We start from the raw sequence: 22,262 nt of genomic DNA, 5'->3' as shown, positions 1-22,262 counted from the left end.
CATCAATTTGATAGACATTTTTAATAATTAAAAATTATAAAATATAAGATGTATTTTCAAAATTAATAATAGCTATTTTTTATTGTTAGGTCCGACAAAAAATCACTTCAGAATTTGTTCGGTTGTCATTTAATGTAAGTGTTTTTAGTGTAACCATCCTATAAAATTATAAAATATCTCCAATTGTGTCTTTTGTTAATCAATTTTATCTTTGAATATATATTTTGATAATAGGTGATTTTATAATTGTGATACATTAAAAGACTATAACGGATTAAAAGCACATTTTAATCATTCTTTTAGACTTATCTTTTGAGTTTCTATTTCCTATTTAGATGTCTTGTAATGTACTGATATTACCAAATGTCTTGTTTCTTACGACCCATTACTGTTTGGTAAGGAGGATGAAAGAAAGAGGGAGGAGAAAGACGAAAGGAAACGCAAGTATATGGAAACATTACCATAATGGAATGATGAGGTGATGTTTCTATTTTACTATTCTCTTAATGCACTCGTGTCTGTTGGGGAGATTTATTGAGTTTCACACTAGTGCTTTTTGCAGGTAACTCCCGAGAACATGGAGGCATATCGCATGAAAATGATGAAAAATATTTTCTTCATTAGTTTTCTTTTCCTTTGGTGTGGTAGCTATGTAATGTCAAAGAAACAAGGTGTCTCTGAGGAGACGCTGCAATCTTTATTATCTGTACTTGCTGTTTATTTGATTATCAGAGCTAGTCATGGTTTGTTTGTAGTTGAAAGGGTCATTATCAATACCTTTGTGGATGGATGTCTGATGTCCCTCATTTCCCTGTCTCTCACCAGGTTATAGGATGTATCCACAATGAGTTGGTTCAACTTCAAGCTCATCTTGTGTTGCAGGGATATTTTATGTTCTCCACCTCCAACTGGAAATGAGAGTGTTGATTCTCATCTTTGTTCCTCTCAACATTCTTTTTCATGAAATACAACATCCCTGCTAATTACAGACTTTCCTCCACCTTCTGGATAACCAAGAAAATTCCCTTCTTAGACCTTGGCTCAAGCTTTCCTTCACTAGTGTGAATATAAGCAGTGCAACCAAAAATCCTAAGGTTTTCATAATTTGGGGGTTTCTGGTGTCTTGAACTCAATAGCAGCCGAAGGTGATCTTTGATCAAGTAACAGGCAGTAGTAACTGCCTTCCCCCAAAAAAAGTTGTTCAATTTTGCATTGGATTGCATACATCTAACTCTCTCCAAAATGGTAATGTTCATCCTTTCTGCAACACCATTTTGCTGAGGAATTAGTCTGAAATTCTATGCCTAGCTATTCCATTGTCCTTGCAAAATTCAGCGAATTCCTCACTCAAGTATTCTAGACCATTATCTGTTTTAAGAACTTTAACATGTTTACCAGTTTGATTCTCCATAAGTGCTTTCCATTGCTTGAAGCACTTAAATGCTTGATTCTTATGTTTCAACAAATAAATCCACACCTTCCTAGACCAATCATCAATGAAAGTAATGAAATATCTAGCTCCTCTCAAGGTGGGAACCTTGGCTGGCCTCCAAATATCAGAGTTCACATAATCCACAATTGACTTTGTGTTGTGTATGGCCTTAGGAAATTTAGTCCTCTTTTGTTTACCATAAAGAGAGTGTTCACAAAATTCCAATTTCTCAAAATTACCATTTCCCAACAATCCCTGCTTATATAGTTCTTCAAGACCTCTTTCACTAACACCAGCAAGTCTTAAGTGCCATAGTTTTGTTGAACAAGTTTTTGACACTGAAACTAAAACCAGCTGGATTTAGAATGGTCTTACCTTGTAAATGATATAAGGCCATTTTTTCTGGATCCTTGCATCAGCACAACAAATCCTTTAATGATTTTTAGAGTGCCACTCTCTCCTTTGAAGATGCAGCCAGCTTGATCCATCATTCCAAGAGAAAGAAGATTTCTCTTTAAGTCAGGCACATGTCTGACTTCAGTGAATACTTTTGTAGACCCATCAATGATTTTGACCTTGACTGTTCACACAAGCAATGCTGTTCCAGATCAAGACCTTTCCAGCGTCTACCTTATTGTAAATCATTCTTGATTTTGTGTCATATGAAATGAACACCCTGAGTCAAGAATCCATTCATCTGTGCACATGTCCTCAGTCACAGCAAGAACATCAGAGCTTTCATATCCATCTGCCACCACAGCCATCTCATTTGAATTATTACTCTTTCCACTTTGTTTCTTTTTCAACTCAGGACAATATTTTCTGAAGTGCCCCTCTTTATCACAGAAGTAAAAAGTCTTCTTTGCATTTGTTTTTTATTTCTGTTTACTGTTTCCTTTACCATCTTTCTTTTATGACTTTCCCTTTCCAAATAACCCTTCAGCATCTCCACCTCCACCTTTGTTCTCAGTGATCTTCTTCTTCATTTCTCAAGAATTGAGGGTAGCTTTAACTTCTTCCAAGGTGAGAGTTTCTCTCCCGAACATCATCGTGTCAACTAGGTTTTCATAAGATGGTGGAAGTGAGCATAGTAACATAACTGCTTGGTCCTTTTCATCGATCCTCACATCAACACTTTTTAGATCAAGAATTGCCTCTGTAAACAAAGAAACATGTTCTTTGATTGATGAATCTTCTTCCATCTTTAACTAATGCAGCCTCTTCTTTAAGTTTAGTCCGTTGGTTAAAGATTTAGTCATGTAGAGACCTTTCCGCTTTAGCCAAACCCCTGCTGCAGTAGATTTATCTGCAACTTCTCTGAGAACTTCATCACCTGATGAGAGACCAAGTAAAGCATCGTCATGACCTTGATGAACAAGAAACGCCTTCATCTTGATTCTCCAAAAGCTGAAATTGTTGTCACCAGTAAACTTCTCAATGTTGAAGTTTGTGGAACCTATCGCGGAATGCCCCAAGAACCATAGCTCTTGATACCAGTTTGTTATGAATTCAACCCAGAAACTTTGAATGATAAATGCAGGATTGAAATAGAAAGGATTGAAGAAGAAAAGACATACAAATTATCGAGGTTTGGAGCAATAATCTCCTACATCCTCACAGATAGTTGCTTTATATTTCTTGATCAACAACCATGTAAAGTACAAGACTTTTCTAGCTCTCAGAATTTTGTTCTATGTTCACTTGAACTCTCCCCAATTGATCTAAAAAACACTTACTAACGTTAGCATACTTTTCAACAAGCTATAAGTCATGCCTTATATAGTTATCATTTCCCTCCAATTAGTTATAACAATAACTAACTGTAACTAACAAAACAGAAACTGAGTCAAACAGAATAAAAACTATCACATTAGCTTAATACAAAGTTTAAGCTTTCACTAACTAATAAGCACAATTATGATCCACTAGACTTCACAGTCATTAAACCACCTTAAAATGTATATATTGCTTTGCAATTTGCAATGACTCCTTTTGTATTATGGGTTCCTCAACTTCATTAAGAGTGTGTTTGATATCGAGAATTCGAGCTATACCTACAAATTGCAGCTTTTCACGTAAAACTACATTGGTACACAAGAATGATACAACTACAAACCGTGACTACTAACATAACATATTAACAATTGATATTTTGTCTATCCCAAATAAAGACATCTCAAGGTTTCTAAACACTTCTTACTTTTTGAGGTAAAGCTCAAACGGATGGATGTTGAAAGCAGCACAAAAAAAGTAAGTTCTACTTTTCAATCCAATTTGTATAAACTTAGTTTATGACATTAATACTAATGCATAATTGATGGATGTTTCCTATGAACAAAGATTATGAAAAATAAAAACAAGAAAAAGAAAAGGAAAAAGTATTCCTTAGTCCTTATATATATGTGACTCAATAAATAACAAGAAAAACAATCCTAAACAACTATGCTATGTTAATAACTATGAACCTTTTAGTTCAACATCAATTTCAAGCACTTCTTGCTAGCCTTTCCTGGAATTCAATCAGAGACCTCTCTCTCTGAAGTCTCATCTCTTCATAAAACTTTGTGAATTGTGATAAACTCCTCTGCTCTCTCATCAACGTGAAGCTGAGGTGTCTTACCAACAACAATATTCCATGCATCTTCAATAGTATCTAAGTTGCCACCATCCTTCATACCAACCATGTCTTTGCTTCTGCTTGTTTCCTCTAGTACATGAGCCTCGTTGGTGTCATGCACGTGCTCGGACAAGAGTTCATCGATGCGTATGCCGGATCTGTCCTTCTTCTTATGTACATGATAGTTAGAAGCAGCATGCATATATGATGTTTTGGAACCTTTAGAGGGTATTAGGTGATGGAAGGTAGCAATGAGGCGTTTAATGGTGGCTTTGAAAGCCTTCTTAGCAGGTTGAAGCTTCTTTCCTAGCTTCAAAGGTGACATTTTAATTAAGTTTTTTTATTTGAAAGGGAAGGAATGGATTGAAAGCAAGAGAAAGATCTATAAATTTATATGATAAAGAAAGTTTTTCATGCACTCAAATATACCAAAGTGCTTAAGTTTGTTTTGTATCATGTAATGTCTATCATGTAACACAACAAGGGTATATTTGGAATAACAAATTAAAGGAATTGATTTGATTTATAAATGATATGTTTTAAAGTTAGAAAGTTTATATTACAAATTGATTTCAATTTTCAATATGAAATCATTTAAAAAAATATACTCGATTTGATTTGATTTTGTTTTTCGGTTATTTATTTGCCTATTCAGGTAGGATTATGAAAATGAATTTGTTATTTTGGTTTATATAAAAGGTATTTTTAACATAATTTTTTGTTTTTTGTTTTTTACTCAAACATAAAAGTTAATTTGTCAATCAATTGAAATCCTAATTTTTACGATATGCTCAACATATTGATTTTTTGAATCAAAACAATTCAAATTAAATGAAATCACTTCCAATTTCAGTAAATCCAAACACAATCATTTGTTGATTGAATATTTGATATTAGTCAAGAAAAGATCGACACAACTTGCAAATATCGTCACGAGAAGTAATTTTATCGTGTCAGTTTCTAAAAAAATCAGAAATACATTTCAAGACATCAAACACTACTCCTTCCGTTTAAAAACCTTATGGCCAATGTAAGAGCAATGAATGGTTCAATACCCACACGAAATTTTAAGAGTAATTTTTAATCCAAATTCTTAATATATTAGATACATAGTTAACTATTATATATTTAACATTTATCACATCTATAATCAATGTAAAATTTCGTCAATAACACATTTGAATCTAAAAGTACACATTTTAAATATTTCTTTTTCTAGATATTATTTCAGAAGTGTAGGTGAGGGATCCCAAGAGAAGCTCCATATAATCGGACATGATTTTAAAAAAATCGATTACGTTATTTTTTTTTATCTTCATTTCTCTTCTTAAATGAAATATAGACACAGTTTATTTAAAAGAATTTTGTCTTTGTATGCGACGTCTCTCCTCTAAGTCATGCGGTTTTCATGTGACGCATCTGTTTTTCACTCATGCAATCTCCTTCCTCGACCAGTGTTGCAGCGACTCGTCTTTCTCTATTTCTCCATCTCATTTCTCAATCGCAACAGTCGGTCGTCAGCGTCGCCTCTTAGTCTTTATCTCAATTTACTTCTTATATTTTTCAGATTCTTACTACTTTCGTCTTATACTATTTGTTAATTGTTGTTTTAGTTTAAAATTGTAAACTACTTGTAGAGTGTGAATTGTATTTATGACTTTGTGAATTGTGAACGGTCTTAATGTGAAAATTGATATTGTGAACTTTAGTGTGTGAATTGTGACTTTGTGATTGTGAATTGTTTATTGTTTTTTCTTATTAGTGTAGCGTAGTGAGATTGTAAATTTCTGAACTATTTTACTTCGTGAATTTGAGTTGTAAAATTGAGAACTGTGAACTGTTTGTCTGAATGCATTGTGTAATTAATTTATGTATTTTTTTAGGAGTGATACATGTTTAAATATAAGAAAAATGATGTATTTTTCAAAAAGAAAGTTTCTGACAAAGATGAAAGTTGTAAATCGGATACATCTTATATGATTGAATTGTCTGAAGTTCTAAAAACTTGTTTGAAATTATGTGACTTGTGAAAATTGTAAAATTTGTGTAAATTGAACCTCTAACTTTTCCAACTTGTTGACTAAGCTCTAAAAAAACTATATAATTATAATATTTTAGTTAATACTTGTCACTCCCCCAATATTTTGTGCAAGATCCGCCACTGTCTAGAGCTGTGAAAATGGACTAGCTCACACGGGTCAGCTCTCCCAATCCACTAAGACACAGGGTTTGGACCTAATAATTTCAGTATGAAAATTTCCAATGCTTTTTAATCCTTTCCAAATAAACTCGTTATCGATCCAGGTTAGCCATCATGGGTACTGGGTAGTCTGCAATACGCATAAACTTTTGAATATTTTGTGTCTGTGTGCCAATTTTATTATTTTTATTTATTTTTTAATTGTTTATGCGGGTTGTGGGCTATCCAACACCCGTATGGGCTAAATCGAATGGGTAACAAGTTTATTCCGACCGGACTAAAAAGCTCTGAATTATTTAGCTCAAATCATGTTTTAGCGAGCTGGTCCATTCGGACTAACCTATTTTTACAACTCTAATACGGCCTAAATCTTTAATAAAAATATTCAAGAGTTGTTTTCATAAAAACTTTTATTGATAGTTTTATAAACCCTGCTTTTTGATTGAAATGAAATGGTAATTTTGCTTTAAATACTTTATACTATAATAAATATGACCGAAAGAATAAAAAATTGTGTAAAAAAAGAAGAGTAATGAAGAAAGAGATATGAAGAAAAAAGAGAAATGAGTTTGAAAACTAAATTTTAAATTTTGAATGAGTGACTCATAATCCAATCAATTCACCCAAAATGCCACTCATACGACGAAAACAAAAATTGAGATATCAAAACAGAATAAAAATTAATTAAAAAATCAAAATAAAATAAAATAAAGACCAAAGACTAATTAAACCGAATTTTGTGTGTGGTGATGTACCAGACCATAACAGGGTGACATAAGATTAATCCGTTCGCGCGCTGCGCTGCTTCACCGAAACGTGCATTTCCTTCTTTCCTAAGAAATCGTATTAACTAACGCGCTCACAAAACAACATATTTACCTTTTTAGCCCCCAACATTCCCCCAATTATTTTCTATTTTCTCTCTTCATCCCTTTCCATTTCCTCATTTTCTCACTCTCTATTACCCTATACTACTACTTTCCAGGAAAGTTCCAAATTTTCCTGGAAAATATTTTGCTCATTCAATTCGAACTCACTTATTTATATCTATCCATTCTTACGAAAATAGCCCACTTACATTTACTTCAAAATCCGTAAATAAACCCCAAAATAAATTTAAATTAAAATTAAAATTAAAATTCCGATTCCCGATTTTGCTTTTGAATACGTATTTTTCCTGATGGGGCAAGGGCAATCCAAAAGCGAGTTGCTCTATCAGCAAGTCAGTTATGGGAACTCCGATGGAATCAAAACCCTTCACAGAGAAGGTGCAGGCCTTGAGGTAAACGAACTCTCCCAAAATTTCCACCAATAATGGTGATGATGATGATGATTACGGGTAGTGATTTAGGGGTTGGATCCATTTGATTTTGTTGTTGATTGTGATGATTTTATTGATATTTGATGCAGTGGGTGGACAGAGAAGGAAAGACACCCTTGATTGTTGCTTGTATGAATCCTGAGCTTTACAATGTTGCTAAAACTTTGATAGAACTTGGTGCCAATATCAATGCATACCGCCCTGGTATTTGTCTCATTTTATTTTGTTATGTTCTCTGATTCCAGTAATTATCTTATTAGGAAAAAATAATGCTGACTGCTGTGATTGAAATTAAATGATGATTATTTCTGAGAAATATGAATGTTGTGGTAAAGTGCCATAGATCAAAACTTGGCACTGTTAGTTACCCCAAAAAGTTTTTTGTTGTGAAGTAAAATAATGCTGTCTGGGAGCATGTGCCTGTACATTCCAAAGTTTATATGATTTCTTGTTTCTGCTGTTGTGCTTAATTTTTCTGGACAAGTATTGTAGTGGAAACTGAAAATGCAAACTTTCAACTACTATATAGGACGTCATGCTGGGACTCCATTGCATCATGCAGCTAAAAGGGGCCTTGAAAGTGTTGTTAAGTTACTTCTTTTGCATGGAGGTATGATCAAGTGTCTATGTATCAGCAAGGATGTGACTATTTCCATTTCTTTGAATTTTAGAGACTCCTATAAATGTTATTTATATGGGACTTATTTTGTTCAACTTTCCAGCCAATCCTTTGGTTTTGAATGATGATTGTCACACTGCTCTTGAGGTTGCAAGGGCTAAAGGAAACAGCAATGTTGTTCGTGCAATTGAGGTAACATTTCAACTTTTTTTAATGTAATATCATTGTGTTGATGTATGAAGTTGAATGGGCTGACTGTTTAATCTTTCTTCTGTTTATCTTGATAGCTAAGTACATAAGTTATTCAAATGACAAGTACTGTTTTGCAGAGTCATATATGCTTGTTCTCCGGTTGGTTGCGGGAGTTTCATGGACCTGGGTTTTTAGAAGTAGTGGCTCCTCAGTTGGTTTCGAGAAAAGTGTGGGTATCACGTGACATGTTGTTGAAGCATCTCAGTTCATTTCTGCATTTTTTGTTTTATGGCTAATTGTTCTAGTTTTATTGCCAGATGATTGGGCTTGCATACTGACAAATAGGCAAAAAATATTAAGATCTTTTAGTAAAAAAATATGTGATTATGTTCATTGGTGAATCTTCTTAACAGTTGGGTGGTAGTTTTACCGGTAGGCACCCGTATTCTCACCAGTCCTTACAAGTTGGAGCTTGCCGTCTATTCTACTTTGCAGGTACTCCATAATTAGTAATTCAACCTTTCACATATTTCACACACAATAATAAGTTGATGTTCCATTTGCAGGAAGAAGTTTGAACTACTACCTTATTTTAATTTTCTACAATCTGGAAAACTGTTAAACTATTAGAGGGACATTGAAATGCTTGTAATTACTAGTTTTTTGTATACCTTCAAACTAACTTATGAAATTAAGAATTGAGTTGGGGCCTTTCATTTTTCTAGACATGATTCCCCTATCTTAATCTCTATTTACATGTCATCTCAAAGCATATAATTAAATGAGCAGGATGCACGACCACGCACAGTTGTTGCTTTGTGGAAGGCCAATTTAGAAGAACCAAAGCTTCGCCAGTCTGATCCGTCAGTAACAATTAGTGATAAGACTACCAGTAATCTCCTATCCTTAGTTCTTTTTATTTTCATGTCTCTCTTAATTTTTCTTTTTTGGCCGTCCATGCCTTGTCACAATCACTTTTTGGTATTTATGTCTTATATCACTAGAAAGTGGTAGATATATTTGTGTATATTTAAGAGAAAATATTATGGAGATTAGAGTAGAGAAAGATAAGGGAATTTCAATAAAATACTGGGGTACGTGTATCTAAAACCTCAAATTATATCTTTCTTGTTTTAGATTTATTACTAGTATAACCATAAATTGGTGTTAGATACACCACCACACTTAATTGATTACACATCACACCTATCCTGTGAAATATCCATAATACCCCTATTTGAAAAACTTAATTCTTCTAGTCTCCTCCTTTGTAAAAAAATGAAAATAAGAAATACGGTTTCTTTCTCCCTTCTTACAGAAACCCTTCTTCCTCCATAACTCTTTTTTGTGATTTACTAGTATAACCAACCTCAACACAAGAAAACAAACAAAAGTAATAAAGTGAAAAACTAATGTCAAAACTAGACCCTATTGTCCAACCATACTAGCCTATCACATATTAGTATTTCGTAGTTAAACAAAACTGAACAAAAACACAGGATAAAAAAGTAAAACCCAGAATACATGTAACAGAATGAAGGCAACTCAACCAACTTACACAGCAAAATCAATAAGCTGCGTGTTTTGAGGCCCAAATCATGTGCAAATCCAGACCTTAAAAATTAAAACTCGCTGGTATAATCTGTATTACATTGGCATTTGTTAGTTTACTTGAAATAGTGCAAGTTTTCTAGAAAAATGAGTTTATATGTGATTAAGTCTGTTTTGATCCTGGGATCATAAACTCGTTAAAGACTTAACTCTAGAGTTTGACAGCCATGGTTTTCCATACAGGAAATACTTCCTTCTTGAACTAACTTTGAATCTGTTGAATTTTGTATGCCCCTCTTCAGAAACACGCCTTAGATTTGGGCCTGCAAGTGAGAATGATAGGCAACAACTTACATGGTTTTCTAATGCTTGCAAAGGAATTCCACAGGTTTGTCACATGCCATATTTTATAGTGATATTGTTCTGTCTGTAAATTTTGATTTACTAAAAGTGTAACTTTAGAATCTCCCTTCTGTATTTTGTTTGAGAGTTTCTATTTGGATTGGAATATTGTGCTTATTAACCGTACATGACTGCATGTAACTAATAGGTTGATTCATACGGAGTACCTTTCTTTTAAAGAATTAATTTATTAAGATGAAGAGAAGAAATGACAACAAATTTGAAATCTAAGAAATCCTCTTCCCCATAGAGCAAAAACCAAATATCAGGTTCTATTAAGAGTTCCACATTGGATGAGATATGACCTAAATATGTTTATAAACAGAAGTCATCTCTCACCTTACAAACCAGTTTTATAAAGATTGAGTTAGGTCAACACCAAATTTTAAGATGGTATCAGAGTTTATCTAAGGTCCGTTGGACCACCTACTCTCAAGTGACTTCTATCAAGTCACTCGGACCACACTCCATATGTCAAGTTCATGGCATGAGAGGGTGTATTAAGAGTCCCACATTGGATGAGATATGGTCTGAAAATGTATTTATAAATGGGAAACAACCCTTACCTTTCAAGTCGGTTTTGTAGGAGTTAAGTTAGGCTCAAAGCTGACAAATCACTCAATATATCTGTTACCTTAAAATGTCCGAGGGTGCGTTTGTTTGAGAATTGCAAAACATATTCACGGGAATAGGAGGCTGGAAATAAATGTACCTATGTTTGTTATAAAGGAATAAGAAAAAAATTCCTAGGAACAAATTATACCCTGAAGTTTTTTTTCCTCATGAAGGCAGGATTTTTATTCCCAAGTAGGATGGTGGGAAACTTATTCCTATGTAGACGGGAACAAGTTTTTGTGTGTAAAATACTATCTCATCCCACTAACCCAATAAAATAACTTCTACCTGAAGTGCATGAACATTTCTTCTCTTTTTTTTTAACATAACATTTTATTAATTATTTATTTATTAATTAGGAATTTCAAAACAATTATTTCCAGGAATTTAAATTATTATTCAAACATGTTTCTTAAATTTTTCCTTGAAAAAAGATTCCCATCATTATAATCCTAGGAATGCTATCCTGAGAATAAATTTTGAAACCATGAAAAAAAAACACTCCAAGTTCTTCAGACCAAATAGAAACCAAGCATCTAATCTTATCCCATATCAGCCATCGTCCCAAAAAAAAACTCCTTAAATGTTTAAGTTACACTTGACCATATGCACCAAAATGTTGCATGGATTGCACATTGCCACAAAAACTTCACTATTTACTTCTACCAAAGTCCAAAACATTTAAAATTAATCATAAAAAAATTATAGGGATCCATGAAAAACTTTTGGGCAAACAAATAAGAATGACTTGGATCTAAATGGTCTATCAACTCATTAGACATGATTACAAAGGAAATTATGCAACACAGTCCAATTAAAGGACCGGACTTTAAGGGGAACTTTGGACTTGTAAAGGGGTTTTACCTAGATAGAAAGTAGCTCAAAGATCAACGAAAGTACGAAATTGGAAAAAAGATTTTGCTCAAAAACAGCCTAGAAGTTTCAAAAGTTTATTGTATGAAATGATATAAAGTTCTCAATCATATGCTGCTGAGTTTTTGGCTCAATGACAATTTTTAAATTAGCAATTAGCCTAGTTTCTCACTGGTTTTGTTATGAAAGTAGGAGAGTAATTTGCGTTTTCTCAAAAAAAATTATTTATTCGTTTTTAGTTATTTAAATCTATCAGGAAATTGGATATTTTTTCTTTATCTTGAAAAATTCTTCAGTGGCCAAATTAAAATCCTGCAATTTGCTCTAGCATTATGTTTGCCGCATTTGGTGCTCAACAAATATACTCAAAATGGGAGGATATTTTCTTCCGTAAAAAACCAGTATTTGATTTGCTTCATGACATCTACTAAATCAGCGCACTTTTAATGCAATTAATCATGGAAGATTTCTCAATCATGTTTTCTAGAATACCAATAAATGGTGCAAACATTCTAATATCCTTCCCATCAGAATGTTAGTTTAGTTATTCTTTCCTCTGGCATTTGACCTTGATTTCAATACCTATTTACAAATCTTCAAAGCATATATTACAGCCTTTCTATTTTCTTTATTTCCTTTATCTTCTCGAAATACATTTTTGTGTATCCAATTTCTAATTGTTTATTTTCAAAACGATCACTAAAAAAGTTACTCTTTCCATCTCATATTGTCTCATTTGCAAGATTAACTTGTCTTGTATTATTTCTTTTTATATTATCATTGAAGCATTGATTACTTTTCACTATTAATATACCCTTATTTATTGTAGCTCAACTCATCTAACTACTATTAATAAAGATATTTTAGTAAATTAAATTCATTTTACCATTGAAATTGATAGAAACAAGAATTTACAGAATGAAAATGGAATTATATTAAATGAAAGTGATGAGCAGCAAGCTCTACAATGGTGAAATCAGCAAGAAAACGACCAGAGTTCCAAGAACTCCTACCAGAGCATAATCTGCTCCTAATCCAGAGAGAGACTCTCCTAACTGCCTAACAATATCTTTCTCAATCCTTTTCTAACTACCCTTCCCTCTCTTTTATAACAGAAATCTGTAACCGAATTCCATAAAGTCAGTGAATATACTAACTAGCTCTTATTCTCTAATCAACCTATCTGTTGGACCAAGGCCCAATATCTAATGTCCTATCAGAAATCAACATAACTAATCATTTTTTTAAGAATTGTGTACAACTCAAATGAGACACTTATAATGAGACTGAAGGAGTGTGATATTTTCTTTTCTTTTCACTTTAGTCATTTGCAGCACAGAAGATTCTTAATAAGGTTTCCAGATAATAATCATTTTATGCATAACCTGCTTGCTCACTGCATGAAGCTCTAATCTTTCGATTTTCCAGGTAAATCCAACATTTTTGCATAATAATGTGGCTACAATTCCACCAACAGCACCACCTGCTGCCGAAGACCCAGAGTTGGCTATGGCTATCCATGCATCTATTCAGCATGCCATGCAGGAGAGGCTAAGCTTTCCTGTGACCCAGCAAAACACTGAATCAAGCTCTTCCATCAGTGGAGTGAATGCAGTGCAAGGTTTTCTTGGTACACCAAATCCAAATACAAATACAAATGATAGGGAATCTGTACATGAAGCTGTTCCAGGTGGCAATACTCAACATGTCCCGGACAATGACAATGTCTCTGCTGGCCATATTGCCAGTGGTCTGGATTTCAATCCATCAGCTCCTCCAGTTGCTGACCAGGTTCCATTAGATGGCCCCATTCAGTATCCGTCAATTGATTTGAGCCCTGTTGATGTATCATCTCCAGTAGTTGAGAAACTACATAATGAAGAAGGAAAAACTGCTGGTGGAAGTGGTTCAACGTGTGTGATATGTTTAGATGCTCCAGCAGAAGGGGCGTGCATACCGTGTGGCCATGTTGCCGGATGTATGTCTTGCTTGAATGAGGTTAAAACAAAGAAATGGGGTTGCCCGGTTTGTCGAGCTAAGATAGACCAAATCATAAAGCTATATCATGTTTGAGAGTTGAAGCAGTATCGAGAAACTTGCGTTGCTCTTGCCTGTTAACAAAGTAGCAGTACACCTTTATCATGAAAGGTGAAAAATGCTATTTCAGTTAAAATCTGTTTAAAGCAAAGAAATGACAAACAGAAAAATGTCTATACTAGAAGTATCCACATCCCACATGGGACTTTTGTGAATATTTAATTTCATATGCTTCTTTCTATGTACTCGTTGGTTAACATTATCACTTGTGGAAGTGAATTGTGAAACTACTGTAAGTAACAGGTCTTGATTACACTAAGATTTTACCCAATTTTGATTTATTATTGAATAGGCTAAGAGTGAAAATAAGTGATCCTGGGATCTGTATTAAAACACATGAAATTTATGTATACTATTTTGCTTTGCTATCTTGTATTAAATTGCAAATAGTTTCATGTAGCTCTTCTGCTGCCTGAATTTTATGACAACTATTTAACATACTAGTATGTGTACTCATGAGCTGCATTGAATTAATGTGTATTTCTTAGAATGTACTAACAATATAAATGATTTTTGCATAGAAATTCAGTCATTAAAGCGTCCATTATTCATGTACTCAGACTTGGTAGCCATGCTCCGTGCATGCTCCCCGGAGAACCATGTTTGGAGGCCTTATGCTACTTAGCATTTCATCCAGCATGAATCAAGTGCTCAATTGATTGATTCAACAATCTTAGTCATAGTTTATTCCAGAATTACCTCAGGGTTGAAATGATTTTGGTGATTAACTTTTATGCTATCTGCTCTATCACAAGAGCAGTTTTAAGCCTTCCTTGTTTGATCTAAGAAGCGTTTCCTTCGGCTTGATTTGGTTAGTCCAATGAGTTGGTACTTCCAAAAGCACATCAATGTTCAAGTTAATTAATATATAGCTTCGGGGTCAAGAGAATGGAGAACATAAAGCATCTCTTAGCATGGTGATACAACATTTTTTTTTATCTATACTCCCCTTCTCCACTCTTTTAAAATTCCTTTCTTCCCCGTAAGTAGATATAACATAGTATTTTCCCCTTATTAATAAACATAATTATATCGGTTTATTTTAACTGTAAATAAAATATTCGTATTCATCTTTTTATTCGCATAGAACCTCCAAACTTCAGGAGAAATAGCTCTTAAGGCAACCTTATGTGTTTGCAAAATATTTTAAAAAAAATCTAAAGACTCTCAAATGTATATGGGACAATCAGTAGATAGGGTTTCCAACACTCAAACCTAGCTAAGTGCATGCTGATTTGCATTCAGGATAGAACCTCTACCTCTGGCCTAGATTTGAGCAGCTCATGCTTTAGTGGTAGAATTCAACTAGTGTGACGCAACAAGCCTTTCCCCTTGTGAAATTTGAAGATATTTATGTTAGATTTCCAATCCCTTTAAGAAATGTTAGGTTTTGAATAAGACCAATAAAATCAAATCTCTTTTGAATTAGTGTATCTCAATATATGTCTTTTAATGCTTATGTGTGGTGCTGAACATTTTTATTTTGATCACAAACTCGCATCAAATTGAGCTATATATTGGCCCTTTAACACCTGTAATAAAAACCGGTTAGTATTTTCTCCATTTTCAATTTTTACATTTTCTTCATTATTATAGTTTTAGGAACATAAGTATAACAATGTGACTTCGTAAAATATATATATATATATATATATATATATATATATATATATATATATGACATTTGGTGTGTCTAACAATTTTTTATAGACTTCAAAATTATAGTAATATAGAGAATAAATAGAGAGAAAATTGAGAATACATGGATAAATGAAATTAAAACACACAAAAAAAGTTGTAACCAAAATCTAACAAATTTATAAAACTCGTTCGCTTAGATTAATACTCAATTATTTTTTTTAGGCTAAAAATTCACTTAATAATTATAGAAGCAGATATTTAAAGGATTAGATTGGTCATAAATATGAGTATGACGTTTAAATTAAAAAAGTTGACCCCTTAAAAAACCAAATTACTATGCTAATTTTAGTTTGTCTGTCCACAAATTTTGCATGCTATAATTCGAAGTAACGTCTCCTACAAATTGACAATTACGATAAAACTCTTATATATTTATCATACCACTTTATATACGTTCGTCTCTCAAAATATAGAATAAATGTATAGTGTGTACCAAACATTTCTTAACAATATATTGCCTTTGAGCAAATAATTGATCCCAATAATTAATACTATTTATCAAATAGGGGTGAAAATAACAACCAGGTTACTAAATAAAATGATTATATAAGTTTTTAACTTTCATAAAATTTTAAAATTTTGTTTTTTAGTGCTTACAGAAAAAATATATCACATTTTTTACTTTATATAAACTATGCAGTGTTTTAATTCTTGGTAGAAAGAAACATCTTTTAAAACAACAACAACAATATTTTTTTAATGTCATATATTTAAGATAAAAGTCTTTAAAATAAAGACTTATGAATTAATTTTTGAGTTTTTTTTTGTAGAAGAATTTTTTAAAGTATTGTCAATATATATAAGAAAAAATCATTCAAAAATATACGTTGATGTTCCAACAAAAATTAAAATTATATATATGCATAATATTTTACATCAATTAAAAAATATAATTCTTTTATAAAGACTAAAAATAAAATTACAAAATTTTATATAAATTAAAAATTTATTTAATTCTAATTAATAATAATAATAACAACAACAACAATAATGTTAGTTTCTACCCTAAATAATAATAATAATAATAATAATAATAATAATAATAATAATAATAATAATAATAATAATAATAATAATAATAATAATAATAATAATAATAATAATAATAAAAGTAAAACTACCGTGTCTACTAACTATTTTATTTTATTTTTTAATCAGCGTCTGAAAATCTTGATTAAATTATATTCAAAGTCAGACAATTATTTCACAAGTTTGTCAAAACAATATTTTATACTTTTAAAAAAGTTAAATTTTTATTTAATAAAAATTCTTTATATTTAATATTTTTTAAATTAAAATTAATAAAATATTTGTCAATAAAATATCTCTATTGAAAAGCTCGGTAGACCATTTTCAGAGAGGTTTTTTCTTTCAACCACATTTTTATCCAAAAGACTTGAGTTAGACTTTTAATTACTTAGGATATCTAATCAAATTTAGTTCCCCACTCAAAACAATAATCTAACTTTTGGTATTTATACTCTTAAGTTTTATTTCAAACAATTAATTAATTGATTTAATTAATTACACAGGTATAGAGCCTTATTTGACAATTATCATTTTTTTTTACCAGTCTTATTTGACAAGCCTATTAACATGAAATTGGAAAAAGTTTAGATAGAGATTTAAGATCATTTTCTTGTGATTTTATCGGGGGAAGTGTGATCCCCTCTCTACTCTAGAAGGAGTAAATTGATTTTAACATATAGAAATGCTGACGAATATACTTATTAACATCGCCATTTATCATAATACAAAAGAGATTGATTTTGTTGCTGTTATAAATCAGTAGTTACTTATGCTTACCTTTAATTTGTTCCAATGAGTAAGAGGAATCCAAAGTTTGCATGAAGATGGCCCCCCTCGGAGGAGTCTCAAAAGATAAATACTACTAATTAACAACAACAACATATATGATCCTTTTAACATATTGTTTTAAATAGAATATTTAACAACCAATCATACAAAATCACATTATTATTTTATATTTTATTAATTTTACCTTAGAGATTTTAGTACTCAACCATATTCATGGATATCTAAAAATTTACCTTTATTTATTAATTAACACTCTTTTATTATCCAGTTCCATAAAACTCATGTACAACCTATATGAATTATTGAACTCATTTTTTTATAATAGTGAATTTCATTTTTATAATAGTAGAATCTATGTGGGTCACATAAAATTTTACTTTACACTATTCAGTATATATTTTACAGAATGTAATTCTTGAGAGATCCAAATCATTGTCAGCAAACTCAATTATAGATAACAAATATATCGAAGTTAGGTATTGTTATCAATTAAGATATAGTTCAAAGCTAATTTCTTCTTTTTCATTTTTCAAACTTTAGTATTAATTTTGTTAGCAAACATGCAAATAATGTAGCTCACAGTTAGCTAATGCAACGCTATTAACATTTATTTGCAGATTTAGACTAAATATTTATAGTAGTCATTGAAATTGTAGAATAGTCCTTTATATTACTAATACATTTTAGTATAAACCAATCTTAAAATAAATATTATTTTCAATCATCAATGTAATTTTTTTTTGTAGTACCCTTTCTATATTGAATGGCCAGTTTTGTTTATTAGGAATGAAATGGGATTGAGTTCTTAGCTCTTACAATTAAAAAATAAAAATAAAAAAACTTACATTTATAGTAGATGGTTAAAGTGATGAATGATCCATTTGCAGTGAATGATTTTGACAATTTTAATGATTATAATCTGCAAAAACAAATAATATCTAGGGATTAACAGTTGTTTTAAAAAGTTGAGAAACCCTACTGTGTAAGCAAAGCAACTATAAATGGGTTATATTCCTGTGGGACAAGAAAGGGCAAATAAGTAATTTGACAAAAAGGTGTTGTCAATCAACAAAAAAAACATCTTATTTACCCCATTAACTTTATCTGTCTGCATCAATCATCTCTCTCACACTTCACACTGTCACTACATTTTTCAACCTATTTCCATTTCCACAAAAAACCCTAAAGTCTAAACCACTGCTCCTTTCTCAATTAAGTTTAGCCCCCTCTCCTCTTTCATAGGTCAAACCAACACATTTTTCTATATAAAAAGAAAACACTGCTAATTCCTTAAAATAGGATTTTTATTTTTTTTTATTTTTTTAATGCCTAACATAACATAATCATTCATCATGCATCATGCATCATCACTACTACTTGTATATACACTTTCAAGTATTCTAGGAGTTATCAAAAAACCAAAAGAATTCAAAGGTGTTGCCTTGTAGGAAAATAGTCTTCACTCTCTCTCAACTGTTCTTTTACCCTCCAATTCCTGTTATGTTATCCTTCTCTCTCACTCTCTCACTTCAAATGAAAATCTCACCTAAAACCTGATCATAAAAAAAATAAAAATAAAAAGCCATTTTTCTTTGCATCTTTAGATCTAATTTGATTTCTGATGAAAATGAATTCACTGGAAGAATTTAACTCTTCAATACCAAACAAGGCAACAAAAAACATCATCAACTTCACAACAACTGAAGAAGAAAAAAAGATGACATCAACAGCAACAGCAACAGCAACAACAGCAGCAACATCATCAACGCTAAGTCGTTACGAGAATCAAAAAAGAAGAGACTGGAACACGTTCGGACAATACCTAAGAAACCACAGACCACCATTAGCACTGTCAAGATGCAGTGGAGCACATGTAGTGGAATTTTTAAGGTACTTAGACCAGTTTGGGAAAACAAAGGTTCACTCAGAGATATGTCCATATTATGGACATCCAAATCCACCAGCGCCATGTCCATGTCCATTAAGACAGGCATGGGGAAGTCTAGATGCGTTGATAGGGAGACTAAGAGCTGCTTTTGAAGAGAATGGTGGGAAAGCTGAAGATAATCCTTTTGGTGCTCGTGCTGTTAGATTGTTTCTTCGTGATGTTAGAGATTCTCAATCTAAAGCTAGAGGTATTAGTTATGAGAAAAAGAAGCGTAAAAGACCTCCACCTTCAAATGCTACTTCTTCATAGTAAGTAAGCACTTCTCTAATTATTTCATTCATTATAGATTATTACAAATCACAAAATTTATTATTATTATTATTTTACTTGTATATGTGGTAATTATGCAGATGTTGTGATTTGAGAGTGAATCAATGCAATGTTGGGGATGGATACCCTAATTGGAATTGGATTAACCTAAAGAGATGAGAAGCATCAGGAGGCAGTAGTAGTTGAGTAATTTTTTAAGCATTAAAAATTCTGACTATTTAAATGTCACTGTTCTATGACACTGCTCAACTTGTAATAACATGTTACATCATGACAAAATAATGGACTCCAATATCATGCATATGCATGTTAAGCTGCAGTTTGGTCACTTTGATGCTTATAGCTTATATTATATTTATGTCTTAATATATTATATATGGCATAAGCTAATCAGATTTGTTAACTTCTTTCATCATTTCAGTCTTTAATTAGTTATACCATATGTCAACTAGAATTTCAACTTTATTGTAATCACTAATTGTTTATTTTGTTGCGAAAATTGAATTTATACATACGTTGTATATTTTAAATTACCACAAATTTGAAAGAAAATTAAAATCGCATTGTAATTTTATTCAAACTTCAAAATATATTTCTTTTTATTAAATTATGATACAACTTAATTTTACCAAATTAATATTTATCGATCAAAACATGCATCATGGGCACAATTATTTATTTTTTACGGAAACTATGGCACAAATGTTGTGCTGAAGACTCGTATATCTAGTATATTTTAAAAATTATTTGCTTTTTCAAAAAAAAAATCATTAGAATTATTAAAGTAATTTTTTTTAAACAGACAAAATTAATAATTAGTTTTCATGTTAGTTTTTTTTTCTTCATCCAAATTTAAGCTTACGACCTTTTAATTTTTTAATTATTGATTCTAATCAATTCAACTATTCATTCATCTTATATTAAAGTCAAGTGTTATAAAAGTATCTAATTATTCATTCATATATAAATATATATATATATAAAGCTTTTATTTTTTTTGGAATTTTTAATATTTATTTTCTTCATTCAAGTTGGCGGTAAATTATTTTGTTTTATTATTTGATTTCTGTATTTTTTTTTTTTTAAATTAAAGTATAAAACGAACTTCAAAATTATAGATAAAATAAATAAATGAATAAATATAGATATGCGCCCTCGTGTATCTTTGTACACTTTATTTTTTGAGCTATTTTTGAAAGTAAAATCAAAACTAATTTTTGATGTCCTCGCTGCTATCTCAAATATAAAAAAAAAAAAAATATATATATATATATATATATATATATAATCAAAGAAAATTAGTACACTTTATTTTTGGAGTTAATTCTTGAAAGTAAATTGAAAATTAATTTTTGATATCTTCGCTGTTATCTCAAATATAAAAATATAATTAATAATAAATAAAAAATATATATATTTACTTTAAAAAAGTTGATAGATTGAACTGAAATAAATCTTAGATGAAATAGATAACTTTCATTGATGGTGTGTGTGATGCTTATAAACAAATTATTATTATAAAAGAGTACAAGGGTTATTTCAATCTTTACGTCAAAAAAGTACATTACAATTAACCTAGTATCATAGTTGAAAATATCTACTCTTCTTCTATGAAAGGTCGCGGAGTTTTCACCTTATATGTTGTGAATCAATGCAATGATGGAGAATGATATATACCCTAATTGGGATTGGATAGATCAGTAGAAGTAGGAGGCAATAGTAGTTGAGAAATTTTTTAAGCACTCAAAATTATGACAAATCAGATGTCTTTGTTCTGTGACAGCTCATATTGTAATAAAATGTGTTTTAACTTAATTAAGATGTTACATGACGATAAAAAATAATTCGATTCCAAATATTATTCATGCATCGATCCGCATGTTCCTTGGACTAGGTAAGGTGCACTTTCGTTATTTATATAAATATATATTTAATTTATATATACTCTAAATATAAATAATTTTTATATTAAAAATCAATTACAACTATTAAATTTTGTTATAATATAATTATTTATAATATATAAATGTAATGTTGATTTTGTCATCAAAATTTTCTAATTATTGAACGTATAAGTATCTTTGTACAATTTTGGAGCTAACATTTCAAATGAAATGTAATTTAATAGTGATGTCTTTGTTTTTATCTTAAATATTCAAAAAATAAATATATTTTGTTACAAAAATTTATATATTGGATTTAATTAAAACTTCTACCAAATACCGGTAAAGTATATATAGATATATATTTTTTTTATTTAAAAGAATTCCCTAATTGTCTTACTTTGAAACTTATTTTTTTAAATGTTCAACTTTTTTTTTTTTTCACTAGGAAGTGGTTCCCTCGGAAAGCGACCGGCTGAAGAACAAAAGTTTGAAACTCAATAGAAGGTTGGAGAAGCGACCTCTACCTGAGTAAATTTTTTTTTTTATATTTTAATATTTGTTTATTATGAGAGTTATCATTTTAATTATTTAAAAAATAAAAATACTAATAATAAGATATATTGGATTTAATTAAAACTTCTACCAAATACCGGTAAAGTATATATAGATATATATTTTTTTTATTTAAAAGAATTCCCTAATTGTCTTACTTTGAAACTT

At 30.9% G+C, this 22,262-nt stretch overlaps 2 protein-coding genes, 1 long non-coding RNA gene and 1 pseudogene across 4 annotated transcripts; 3 read left to right on the top strand and 1 right to left on the bottom strand.

Moving 5' to 3' along the window:
• The first annotated feature begins 342 nt into the window (after nt 1–342).
• Nucleotides 343–754, top strand: LOC140920165 (uncharacterized). Its single transcript, XR_012162798.1, has 2 exons — nt 343–478; nt 563–754. It is a non-coding gene; the product is annotated as an uncharacterized lncRNA (long non-coding RNA).
• A 3,035-nt stretch (nt 755–3,789) lies between these two features.
• Nucleotides 3,790–4,456, bottom strand: LOC140920164 (uncharacterized; annotated as a pseudogene).
• Nucleotides 4,457–7,284: 2,828 nt separating this feature from the next.
• LOC101507384 (putative E3 ubiquitin-protein ligase XBAT35) lies at nt 7,285–14,290 on the top strand. The gene is made up of 9 exons (XM_012714383.3): nt 7,285–7,531; nt 7,660–7,774; nt 8,100–8,180; nt 8,293–8,381; nt 8,519–8,610; nt 8,795–8,876; nt 9,171–9,273; nt 10,235–10,320; nt 13,251–14,290. The coding sequence occupies exons 1-9, from the start codon at nt 7,430–7,432 to the stop codon at nt 13,893–13,895; spliced, it is 1,395 nt and encodes a 464-aa protein (XP_012569837.1). The 5' UTR covers nt 7,285–7,429; the 3' UTR covers nt 13,896–14,290.
• Nucleotides 14,291–18,573: 4,283 nt separating this feature from the next.
• On the top strand, nt 18,574–20,071 carry LOC101506840 (protein LIGHT-DEPENDENT SHORT HYPOCOTYLS 3). 2 transcript variants are annotated; one of them, XM_004495319.4, is made up of 2 exons: nt 18,574–19,638; nt 19,737–20,071. In XM_004495319.4, exon 1 carries the CDS (start codon nt 19,060–19,062, stop codon nt 19,633–19,635), a length of 576 nt encoding a protein of 191 aa, XP_004495376.1. In that variant the 5' UTR covers nt 18,574–19,059; the 3' UTR covers nt 19,636–19,638; nt 19,737–20,071. The 2 variants fall into 2 exon arrangements, with proteins under 2 accessions (XP_004495376.1, XP_004495375.1); XM_004495318.4 differs by having other exon boundaries at nt 18,576–19,634.
• Nucleotides 20,072–22,262: the final 2,191 nt, after the last annotated feature.

Source organism: Cicer arietinum, chromosome 4 (genome assembly GCF_000331145.2).
Source record: "Cicer arietinum cultivar CDC Frontier isolate Library 1 chromosome 4, Cicar.CDCFrontier_v2.0, whole genome shotgun sequence".
Classification (NCBI taxonomy): Eukaryota; Viridiplantae; Streptophyta; class Magnoliopsida; order Fabales; family Fabaceae; genus Cicer; species Cicer arietinum.
This window is presented reverse-complemented; position numbering and strand designations above follow the sequence as displayed.

Bases quoted from the DNA above. Each gene is read 5' to 3' on its own strand.
- LOC101507384 (XM_012714383.3), top strand. From the start codon at position 7,430: ATGGGGCAAGGGCAATCCAAAAGCGAGTTGCTCTATCAGCAAGTCAGT. The intron at 7,775-8,099 runs GTATTTGTCTCA...ACTACTATATAG, and splicing joins TATCAATGCATACCGCCCTG to GACGTCATGCTGGGACTCCA. The intron at 8,611-8,794 runs GTGGGTATCACG...TCTTCTTAACAG, and splicing joins CAGTTGGTTTCGAGAAAAGT to TTGGGTGGTAGTTTTACCGG.
- LOC101506840 (XM_004495319.4), top strand. From the start codon at position 19,060: ATGAAAATGAATTCACTGGAAGAATTTAACTCTTCAATACCAAACAAG.